General features: G+C 36.3%; 1 protein-coding gene across 3 annotated transcripts in view; it reads right to left on the reverse strand.

The window, feature by feature from the left end:
• Window positions 1–12948, reverse strand: part of LOC139967955 (major facilitator superfamily domain-containing protein 10-like) — a 55168-nt gene that overhangs the window by 24028 nt on the left and 18192 nt on the right. For all 3 annotated transcript variants that reach the window (XM_071972197.1, XM_071972198.1, XM_071972199.1), the window contains exons 12-14: window positions 12326–12373; window positions 10326–10415; window positions 7771–7884 (exon numbers count right to left, since the gene is read on the reverse strand). In XM_071972197.1, coding sequence (XP_071828298.1) covers window positions 7781–7884; window positions 10326–10415; window positions 12326–12373 — 242 coding nt within the window. In that variant the 3' untranslated portion in view covers window positions 7771–7780. The remainder of the gene's footprint in view (window positions 1–7770; window positions 7885–10325; window positions 10416–12325; window positions 12374–12948) is intronic.

Consider the following 12948-nt stretch of genomic DNA (forward strand, 5'->3'; position numbering starts at 1 on the left):
TGCTAGGATGGTGTCTTACTTAGTTTGACTAAATCATACTTTCAGAAATCCTGAAATACAGTCCATGTGTTAGGTATGTCATGCATCATAAACTAGTATGGAAAGTGTTTTAAATAAATTCAGTAAGCTAAAAATCTATACTTTATTTTGCTTAAACAGCTCACTGGCTAATATGGTGTAAACAGTAACTTCCTCCTTTTCAAATTAATATGACCAAAAGCTATGTGAAATAACTTGCATCATATTACATCATATTCTGCACAGATTTCATCAGGTTAGTAAATTGCTTCTACACTGCAATTATTTCATCATCCAAGCTTCTGTAGTACTATCAAATGACATTGTAACGGGAGAAGGAAAAAACAAAAAAACAAACAATCAAGTTTTAGAAGCAATTCGTTTCCTAATTAATCTATTCCTTAATCAACTAATTCCAGAAGTTAAGATAAGTGGCCTTCCTTCTGACAATCACATGACATTCATGGTTCTCAACTTCTCACGACTTAAAGCAAATAAAACTCCAGACCTTTGTGTGCTAATTTACTTTTTATCATTCGGTCATTTGCTTCTTTTGCTGTGTGTTTGACTTGTATTCTTTATGTATTTTTTGACCTTTATATTTGTAAAGCGCCCTGAGACTTCTGTTACGGGCGCTTAATAAGAACAGTTTATTATTATTATTATTACCTTTACAAGACCAAAAACACGTCTTACGGTTTACTGTGTAGCCTATGGTTAATGAAAATCTGATGTCAGCCTGGTCACCAATATTAAAGGCTAAAGGCTCGCCCTAAACTGCGTGCAGCGCTCTGAAAAAGTTTACTTTACGTTGCTTGCAATTTATATTTTCTTCTTGTCGCTACAAAATGCAGACAGTAATGAAACGTAATACCTTGTTATCTTTTATCTAGACCTGAGATATCCACGCTGCTATGTACACTGTGTTGTGGGTATTGACCGTATAGCTGTATGTATTGACTGTACACTAGTGTCTAATTACGGACGGTAGCAAGCTGTGTGTGTATTTTCTGGGATTCATGGTGGTGTCTAACACTTCTGTTACACCTCATTCGAAACTAGGTCAGATTACCGGCAGGAGACGTTTCTTTGTGCGCGAGTCTTCACTCCCTTTAAGCTTGTAGACACAACTGTTGCCTTCTGCAGAGCATAATAACATGCTAAACCACTTTTGTAAATTTCTGGTGATGGGGACATTCAAAGAGTCATGAACCACCAAACATGACATGATGTAGACATGACTTTTCATCAAAAGTTTGATTTTTAACATTTAAAATTTATCTTTACACTTCCTAAGAAACCTTGTTCCTATAAAATCATATCATATATATATATGAAATGATCAAATGCGGACTTTTCCATACTTTCCATACTGAGTTCAAGGACTTTCATGACCTAGAAAAGAGTTTTTGTTTTTGTCTTTTCCTTAATACTTTTTTTTTCTGTTTTCCAGACTGTGCGGGGGAAACACTGAGATCATTATGCATCATGAGGGATGGTGTGTTAATGTTCCTATTACTAGAAGACATACTAATCCAGCCGTCATCATGATTATTTAACTTGGAACGTGGGACAAGAAACGCTAATAATTTAAAAAGAAAGCTCGCAGACAACTATACAGAGAGAGATGTCTTCTTTTGATTTTAGTAAATGAACAATAGAAAAACTGAGTGGGAAGTTACGAACAATAGAAAAGAACAATGGAAAAGAACAAAGAAATGCATGGCTAGAATGGATTCAAACCAGTGACCTCTGGATTACAAGCACAGTCCTCTACCAACTAAGCTATGAGCTATCCAATCCTTAGTCGGTGGTGATTCATATATAGAGCTGTTTCTTTGCTGGGAATTCCCGTCAAAAAACCACAGTACCTTCATAATACAGTCTAGTAGAGTCTAAACAAGGAATCTCGCTCCAGTTTCAATTGATCCAACCCAGAAAATGACAGGGAAGGAACTTCGGCAGAAATTCTACGTTGTAGCCATGAATTTCTTTACTCCTTTCCTTGTTTTTATTTATTTTTTGGTAGAAACCATGTCTGACATGTTACTAATTATAAATGACTGTTACTAATTATAAATGACTGTAGAACAAAGGAAGTCTGAATACTATTCTCAACATCATTGATGCTTTGTTTATATCGGGGAAAAAACTGTTCATTTTCCATCTCCTAGTTGCACTATGACATCACACCAAGGTAAAATATGGCCACCCTTACCCCCACTCCTGGCATAATATTTGAGCCATATATTTCCCTAAACAGAACAAGGTTTTTTTTCTTCTATATTTTAATGTTTTTGAGAGTTGTATATATGACAAGCATCACCATAGTTATAATATTAACTATTATCGTTGTGTTTGCCTCAATTTCAATTAAAAAAAAATTCTAAAGAGAAAGTTGAGACATTTCCAAAAACTTCCTAGATTCATGTTAAAGTAGGAAGTTGTTATCCGATTAGCAAATCATGCATATGTCAGGGGTCATTTGTTTTTGAAAAACAATTTCTTTTTGGTCAATAACTGTTATTGTTTTGTCTGTTTCAATTTTAAATAAAAACAAAAAAACTTCTAAAGTTGAGACATATTCAAAACTTCCTAGATTCACGTAAACCCAGGAAGATGCTATCCATGTAACAACAAATGCAGATGTCAGGGATTATTTTTTTTAAAGAAAAACAAATATTTTTTTAGCTGACGAATAAAATAGTAAATAAATGGTAAACACTGTAAGAAATGGATAGAACAGAATGCACTGGAGTAGCAATTGTTAACTATCGGGAGACAAGTTTTGCCAAATACTCTGTCAAAGATCTTTGAGTAGTAATGTGGTTGTGATGTGGGTGGAGCTAGGGTGGGGGATTATTTTTGTGCCAGAGGGGGGGGGGGAAGGCAACATATGTTCATAAATCATTTAAGCTCTTTCTAGTTTTTCTGTAATTGAAATTGATATTTTTCCTTTGTTAAGTCAAGTATTAGCTCAATGATACAACAGTGTGATTTTAATAATTATTCTCTTTTTCCTTGTTTTTTTTTTGTTACTTCCTATTTTTGTTGACTATTTGATCATCTAAAGAGTGGTGCAATGAAGGGGAGTACCCTCTTGAGTAAAAAAAAAAATTAAATCTGAGCCGTTGCCACAGACAACACCATTTAACGCAAGACTGATAACTAGAATTTAACTGTGTACTGACAGGAGGGCAAAAGAAAAAAAATCTTTAATTCTATCAGAAATAGGTGTATCCAAGCCGCCCACTTTGTAAACAGAGTTACGAACTTAATCAGGATGGAATACCATCTGTAAACTTGTTTGCAAACAAACCAGCCAGAGTCTGGCTTCTGGCTTTAAACCTGCAACTATTATGCTAATGTTTAAACTGACTCATTGGTGTTAACAAAACAATGTAAAAAACATAAAAAATATAAAAAACATACAAAACAGTAAAGCATATGCAAGTCAAATCTAAATGAAAAACATCGTTTTTGAGGGAGGTTAACAACTGCAGAATGAATGTGTACTGACAGGAGGGCAAAAGAAAAAAAAATCTTTAATTCAATCAGAAATAAGTGTATCCAAGCCGCCCACTTTGTAAACAGAGTTACAAACTTAACCAGGATGGAATACCCTCTGTAAACTTGTTCGCAAACAAACCAGCCAGAGTCTGGCTTTATCCTGCAACTATTATATACTACTGGTCAAGTTGACTGATTGGTGTAAACAAAACAATTTAAAGATATTAAAAAAAAATTAAAAACCCATACAAAACATTAAAGCGTATACAAGTCAAATCAAGTCAAATCTAAATGAAAAACATCTTTTTTGAGGGAGGTTAACGCAGAATGATTAGAAACATTAAATTGCTCTGATTGTTGTTGTGGCTGCACCAATTATTGGTATGCAATTATCAGCCACGGCCGATATCGGAAAATATCCACCTGATGTCGTCAGTGTTGGCCTGCCATCACTGTCCGATAAAGAAAGCATTTTTGATAACCGATCTCATGAGGATAAAACCGTCACTGTCGCGTGATCTAGCAATGATAAGAGCATCCATACTTTACGTCTTGAGAGGGAAAATTTGAACAGTTCGCCGGTGAATATAACCGCAGAGAGGATGTGAAAGTCGCTACCTATCACGAAAGGAGACTTTTGTAAAACTGTCGCTGTGTTGCTAATATGGTCAAGAGCAAGCAACGTTTGCACAAAGGCTCGTTTGTGTAATATATATCAGTATCAAATTGGTACCGGAAGATATGGGGATCTAAATTATTGGATATTGGTAAAAATCGAAAGCAGTGATATGGATGGAACAAAAGCTTTGATTCAGGCTATACCTTTCTTAATTTTGACTTCTTTGACCCAAATTGCCGAAATTTTGCAACTAAAACGTTGAGCAGAACACCTGTTCAGCTGGAATGTTTTTCTTCTGGGGGAGGGAGGGAGGAGTGGGATTTTAAGCAACATTTCTTTTATTGTAAATTTAACTTTGTGTGGTCACTTTCATGACAACACCCATGGAACTGTTTTATATTTACACTTTATTAAAAAAAATTGACATTTTGGAATGCCATTCCAAAAATATGTTTCATTTGTACTAAACATGAAAAAAAAAGAAGAAACTAGGACATAAAAATAGATACCTAAAATCGCATTAAAAAGTAGAAAAAAGTTTGAAATTTGATACCGATTAAGAAACCTCACATTATTATAAAACCAAATCAGAGTGTACAATGGAAAATATATGAAAGCTCAGAACACTATTTCAAAGGCTTGTGACGGCTAACATATATATATCATTCCCAGTTAGCATTGGAGACAAAGTTGACTGAGCGTTAAACTGAACATTCCAAAGCCATTACGCCAATAGTCCTTTGAAACCAATGTTTTGATGTAAATTTGCTTACATTATTGATACAGCAATGATCACAAAGAAGGGATTCCAGGGTATCTCTGACGTCTGACATCTGACGTCAATACAATCTAACCGATGATAACAGCTACCTCAAAGCAAACAGGAACACGCTTCCCATTAAACCTTAGCTAAAAGAATTACAACCAACATGTGGTGTTTGCCAAATAATGATATGAGTCAGACACTTAAATACCTCAATGTCATTGTCAATGTCATGCTAACTACTAAACTAAAGTTTTATGGCTAACAGTAGCCAAGTTCATTGGACTTTCACTCCAACCCCCCGCCCCCACCCCCAAATAAAAACCCTGCCCATGCCCCTCACCCGAAAACGCGTCATTTAATACATATTCCTCAAATTCTATCTTTAGCTTAAACACACTAAATGTAGCTCTGTGTTTTTCCTCATGTTTGGGCATCTTTAAATGTGTTTTTGTTTGGGCCTGTATTATGATAGAATTTACCTTTGTCTACAAAGTTTCGTGAATTTATCAATCTTTTACCAAAACTTCTCGATTGCTGCATTGACTAGACCCTTTACGACTAGTAACAAATAAAGAAAAACAACCAAAAGTCCTCTCCCTACTCATTATCAACAACCTGAGTCCACAGAATAGATGACAATTCAACGACACAAATCAAAGATTTTGAACACCAGCAAAATATTTTGCAAAAGTCAAAACAGTAATACTATGCTGCTTTCAGTCTACCAGCAAACTTCCCATTTAGGTAATTTTCCAAGAAAAACAAAAGGAAAAGGAAAAGAGAAAACAAGGGGGGAAGGTCGCACCTCGTTGGTTTTGATGACTTTGTTCTTCCCTTTTTGATAAACACCATTGTTTTATTAATTTATGATGCAACAAGTTTGTGATGGGTTCTTGGGTTACCAGCTGGAGTGCAAAAAACAGCTGGGTTGTGACAAATGAGTTAATCTAATAAGAATAAAGTAGTTACAGCCATTGTCTACTCATGCTTTCCTTTAACCCAAGCCAATTAATTGTGAAACAAAACTTTAGTGCAATGTTCTATTGTCTCTTATGCAAATCTTTGCTTTATACAAAATTCCGTATTTCTTTTTTTAATAGGTTAACCTTGGTATACCCTTCTCATCGACCCCCTTATTCAAAAGCTCCTTCTTAAATATCTGATTAGGAAAAATTACGCTAAGAAACCATTTAAAATCCTTCTTCAATAAGCTTGATTTGTTTTTTTAAACTGGGAGGCTTTGGCTCTGGCAGAGGGAGGGGGGGGGGCCTCTAGGCAGCTAGAGGACTTGTGAGTCAATATCTTGAAGTAAAGGTTTTATTCCGGAGAGACATTCTAGTCACCCGGGAGGGAATTTTTTCTTTTATCTTGGCTAGTTTCCCCCTCCCGTGAGGGTGGTATTGCCAGGGCTGGGGCAGCCTCCCAGTAAAGTCTTATTAAGTCTAATGATTTCGTAACCACTTCCATTCTGAAAATAATTGCTTGTCTTCTTTACCCTAACTGCATCTACTTAAAATTACTAGTCTGTTTATTCCAAAATTTCTTTTGCTAACCCTGCAGGATTGACCAAACTTTGTCTCTCTCCCCCCAACCACCCCTCCCCCCCTCCCACATCATATAATCAAATATCAACTGTGTTGTACACAAAGTATGTTGATAAGGTCTTGTACCTTCCAAGAAATGGATTTCCATTTTTTTTTCGTGTTTGGTTTAAAGATAGCGACACAATGGAACATTTGATTCATTATTGAAACATTTTATTCAATCATTCAATCTTTTTTATGATCAAACGATACGATTACATCAGGCCGATTTGAACCAGCTATGATTCATATTATTGGTAACGCGTACACATATAAATGCGCACACATTATTTTTTTCACTCAACCCCAAAAGTCTCCACAGTCTTGTTTACTGTGTTATCCTATATGGTAACTCCTACTATAGATGCTGAAATCTGCTGCAAGTTCATACTTTCTGAGCTATGGTCGCACAATCTTGCCAAGCTTGCCTGTTGCAAGCTTGTACATGTTTACGTGGCTAGGTGCGATCAATGTTAGCATGCAGAAAGCTTGCACGAGCTTGTTAGTCTGTAGGGGTTACGCACACTAACATATGATCAAATACTACGTCAGAGCCTCAAGGGGTGTGACGGTGGGCAGCAATTTAAGAACCATTTCTGTAAAAACTGTCGGTAAAGTACAATATCTCATCCCCAGTGCATTTACACAGAGGGACGAGATACTAACAGGTGAGAAATGGACAGCGGTACGCACATACATTGTATATGCATGGCGATCAAGACAATGCCATATCTACATGACAAAGACACCCACATAGGAGACAGACTAACGCACATTCATTGCATATGCATCTCAATCAAGACAATGCCATATATACATGGCAAAGACACCCACATTGCAGAGTTACTAACGCACATACATTGCATATAGAATAGAATAGTGTACACTTGGTATTGCGCCGGTATCCATTCGAAGACACTCATGGCGCAGTGCCTATAACCAACTGTCTATTATTTACATTCCATTTACTGTTCTCAAGTCACTGTGGACTATACACGATGAGCTGCCACAAAGAGCGCCAAATCGTATTTACCGATCAGACACACATATTCCCCTACTCCATACTTATATGCTAAGCACCAAGCAAGATGGCAGTAGGTCCCATTTTTAAAGTCTATGGTATGACTCGGCCCGGAGTCGAACCCCGAACCTTCCGGCTGATAAGCGGATGCTCTAACCACTAGGCTAACCAGTCGGTAATGCATCTCAATCAAGACAATGCCACTCTTCTACATGACAATGACACCCGCATTCGAGACAGACAAACGACTTACCGGTTCTTCTTCAAACCACTTTCTGTAAGGGAATGTTCTTCAGTAGTAAAATAGGCACCAACAAACAGGCAGCTCCAATGATGTATGAAGACGTTGCTCCAATCAACCAGAAAACTGATAAAATAACAGAGATTAATAATTAATAATTCAAGACATTCATGCTCACATGGGATGTACAGGATGTCAAAGAATGCTTCATACTGAAGGGAATCTTAAAAGTGGAACGCCTCAAATTTTGAAACTTTAGACAGTTTAGTTTTTTCGCTTATGCCCATAGACAGATATTGATCAATTTTGAGGTATAATTTACCTGTGTTTTGGTAAGAGTATTGAATCGATTACAAAACATCTGCATCAAAATGACTGCACCAAGAGACTGAAAACGTCATCGAAAAACGTCATCCAGGTGAAAATATTTCTCTTTTGAAGCAAATCCAATAGGGATTCAAAGCAAAAGAACTAACCTTCATAATGTATTGATTGATTAATTTTAGGCTGCCTGTCAAAAACAAACAGTGCAGTAGCTGCAAGACCCTGCTCAGCTAGGATGAATCAATATCAAACAATAGGGATTACCTCTGCCCATTGTTTGCCTATTGTTTGAACCTGTGGAGCACAATAGATTATGTCCTATGCAGCCTAGCTGCAGTGATGCTGCAGCCCTCTCAGCATCCCTTACATGATAACTTGGTACCTTAAACATGACTTCATTTCTAGTTGAGGTGCTTAGAATAAATTTGCACTGTGAACTTTGCAGGGTTGTACCTAGGGTTTTGCAGGTGGCGGTTGAATTTTGTGGAGTGGTGGTTGCCTGTGAATTCCGCGTCCTGGGGGGGGGGGTATAAGGGTATATATATATATGTGTGTGGGTGTGTGTGTTTATATATATTTGAGTGAGAGTGATTTCTTTCACAGTGACACTATTTACTGAATTTTGTACCGGTCGATCAGAAGCGCGATTGCCGGCCGGTATTAGAACTTTTTCCTTGGAGTACCAGTCGGCAAATGTAGTGCTGGCCAAGTTCGACCGGCGCAGCTACAACACTGGAACTATGTAAATGACTTTAACATGGATGCATGCATGCATGCATGCAAAAAACAATTAGGTTAAAAATTTTCACTTGGAGATGATAGGGTAATATGGATACCCCTTTAACAACACTGACAATTTGTGAGTTAGCTACTATTTTGTACACTCCATTGTGGTTACAAAGTTTTCCCAAGGAGTAACAATTTTTTATTTTCTATTCAAAAAAGCAATTTACCATTAGCACAAAATTACAAGATACAATATGCTGTACTAGAGTGTCTGTGCATCACAGTGGTCAGATGTCACATAAGTTAACTGGGGTTAAGAGAAACCTCTTCGTCCATAGAGATTGTACTCACAATTAATTCTAATAAAGTGGGTTTGCATAATCAATTATCACATCCAAATACACAATTTTCTTTTGATAAAAAGGCTGGTCTATGAACCCCTTTGGATACAAATTCATAACGATTGAAATACAATAAGTAATGCATGGACGATCTCTTGCATTACTCGTGAAAAAAATGGTAGAGGTACTACCAGAGGCTAAGACAAGAAATGTGGGACACACAAATCAGTGGCTACACACATCCATCATTGTGCCACTAAGACAAGCCACTCTAGAGAGAAAGAAGTCACTTTTAGCTTCCTCATCGAGAAGATATGTTTAATTGGAAACACAAACCCAGCCATCATCATTAGTCTATGTAATGAAAACAACAGTCAGGAACAAACTTCCAAAACTCTTATCCCATTTCGTAGATATCGCAGATTTCACGATCCTTCAAAAACAACGCCGAAGACTTGATCAAGCCTAAATATGACATCACACACTTCAAGTTTTTTTTTTTATGTTTTCCTTTATTTTTTACAAAGTTTATTTCTGTAATGGATATGGGTTTTGAATAATGCTGGATCTAATACATGACATACTGATGGCAATGGTTTTAATGTCAACACTGTTAATATTCTAACCTTGAACTTATGAATAGAAAAACAAAAGAGAAACTTTGGTTTTGTCATTTTGTTACTTAAAATTACTTAAAACTCACTTTTTCTTTTTAGGAATTTCACTGTAAATTTATCTTGTTTTTAAATTATACCTTCGTATATATATTTTTTTATATTAATATTTAATTAAGCTGCATCAATTTTATTTTTATATTTTAAGGGTTTTGTCATTTTGTTGTCATTGTAAAGCGCTCTTGAACATGCTACAGCATGAAAACAGCGCTATATAAATCTGGTAAATAATAATTCTCAGATCCTAGTGGCACTATGTTATCACCGATTAACAAAATGACAGACCTCAGAAATGACTTTTAAAGTAGGATATCTCCCAAACAGAGCAAGATTTTTTCCTTAGCTGTTTGATGGGGAGTTGTTGATCACAAATAACCCAGTCATATAAGCTAAAGAAGATGTTTGGATCTGTGTCGTCCCCTTAGCTTAAATAGCTAAGCTAAACAATGCTAAGCTGAGCTTTTAAGTATCATAAGTATCTTAATGTCACTGTATGACTTACCAGTAGAAAACAGTATTGGTCCAATTGCCCTAGCCAGGGCTCCTAAAGATCTGAATATACCCATTATTGTCCCCTTCTGGTCATCAGAACCTATAAAAGAAAAGAAAACAAAATATAAAACAAAATTAGCAAGAATATTAAGCTGAATTCAAGAGACAAAAAATTACTAGCTTTAAGCAGTGCTGCATATTAAACGCAAAACAAATTCAAATAAACATAAGAAATAACTATATAGAGTTAAAAAATATGGGATTATCCCGACTTTTGTTTATATGGATCGCGGATTATCTAGATCCAAAATCCAACCTTCGCAATTGTACAATATCGCATATTTCACGCTTATTAGACGCTTATTAACTCAAGACAATGGATTGTAATTGGGAACAAAATCACCACTGAAGCCTTGGGCTTATAAAGCCTTTCACAGTAACTGTTTTAGAGGCTTGAATTTGCCTTTTCGAAAGTTGGACATGAGAGATGGAATTAGTTTCACCAAAAAGCTCGGCGTGGCCAAACTCACACCCTGGAGATGAACATTAGCATAACTTGACCTTTTCTACACCTTTCAATGAAAATGGCCCTATTAAGAACTCAACTGATTTGTAGAAAATCTGTCTATGACATTGCAGAAATGGAATTATATATAGATTAAAACATGTTCTTCCGAAAGATACATTATTGACTTTATAAAATACTCTAATACTTCTACACCTGAATTATATTTACTTGCTTGGGGAGGTGCAAATAAATCACTGTTGTATAAATTAAATTAAAAAGTTTGTAACATTTGTATTGCGCCGTATATTGCTCACTCAGGTCCTCTTTTTAAGAGTCTGAACGTCTTAACTATTTTTGATTTATTTGATTATCAGCGAGGTATTTTTATGTTTGAGTTTAATAATAGAAATCTTCCTCCTATTTACAACTCCTATTTTCATTATAGATATAATATGCATCATTACAACACTAGATCGATGTATTCTCTAAACATTCCATATTCAAGAACTAGACTAAGACAGTCCCAGATTTGCTCAAGCGGTGTTTCTCTCTGGAATTCACTCTCATCTAATCTCACTGAATTGAATATTACTTTATATACTTTTAAAAATAGGTTGAGAAAAAAGTTGATGTCGACTTCATATTACATATAATTATTTGCATATTTAGACCAATCTTAAATGTTGCTGTTATTCTTTTGTAATTAGCACATTGCTATTTTTTATTCTTTATTTCTTTTCCTTTCTTTATTGTAAGGGGTCAGACTGGAAAGCTTTGCTTATTCTGACTCCTCTACCCATCATATGTATATATATACTGATTATTGCATATCATTTATTATATATAAGTATTTTAATTTAATAATAATCATGTTATAAAATATAAATTAATGATGATGGTACAAATCAACTTGAAACTTGATTATAGAATAACATTTCTTCCTGGACATACCACTTTTACATAAATTTTACACATAGTCTGCCTTGAAACACCAGGGCTGCACAAAGTCAGGGAATTTTTTTTTTATATAACAGGCAAGAGGTGTGCAATATTTGGGCATTGACATTGAAAGTAAAGGATTGCACATATGTAACATCTATTTTGATTTGGAACAAAATTGTCTTTCCCCACCCCCCACCCCCAAAGTGAAGATAGATTCTGAGGCCTATCCAATAAAATAAAAAACAATAAAGTCATGTCTAACTGAAATTAATGTTTGTGATCATCTACATGAAACTCGAAGCATTATCATAATTGCAAGCATCACACACTATCACTTTAGCAATACTGCTGTTGCACCCCTAATGGTTGGTGTTGACAAAAGTTTTACATAAGGAAACCTTGAATTCAGGTAAGAGCTTGCAGCTGACAATTAACAGTAGTAATATGTGCCTCTCGTAACAACGATGTCTGGAACGACCGGATCAAACTCCAGAATCTGTGGGGACGATGACATCATCTGGAGTGACGGGGGACGAGGGGGGGGATTGAGGGTTACTTACCGTACATGGTCACCACAGTGGTCATACAGGGAACAACAGTGGCAGAAGCTGTCAACAACAACAAAAACAGGCAGAAGTAAATTTAAATAAAGTGAAAGTGATCGATCTGAAATGCAGTTCTTAGAAACCAAATGTTGACAGGTGGTTTTCAACAGCCAGAGGGGTAGAGGGGGGGGGGAGAGGGGGTCCAGTGGACAATAACATCCCCCAGGCCTCCTCTTTTGAAGTCTCCAGCTTTCCATAAGTACAGTATAAAAATGAGAATACATTATTCTTCATCCCACATATCCTCGGTCCTCCTAATTGACCCTGGGCCATGGTTGTAGCCCCTCTGACCCTCCACTCACCCCCCCTCCCCTGCCCTGCTGTATGTCTTCTCTTGTAAGGTCTTAATCTAACTGAATGTAACTATCAAAGTCTACTTGCACCTGAACATATACTCATGCAGTTGAAAATCAATTTCAATTTGACAGGCAAGCAAGTACCAGTCACAACTGCATATGAAACCAAAATTAAAAAGATTACTGATGCAGGGGAGAAATCCATGTCACGGCAATCCCCACCTTCTTTAACGATCCAAACTGCTGTGGAAAGGGATTAATTTCTCCTAACAACTGGGCTAC

This window comes from Apostichopus japonicus, chromosome 5, assembly GCF_037975245.1.
Source record: "Apostichopus japonicus isolate 1M-3 chromosome 5, ASM3797524v1, whole genome shotgun sequence".
Lineage (NCBI taxonomy): Eukaryota > Metazoa > Echinodermata > Holothuroidea > Aspidochirotida > Stichopodidae > Apostichopus > Apostichopus japonicus.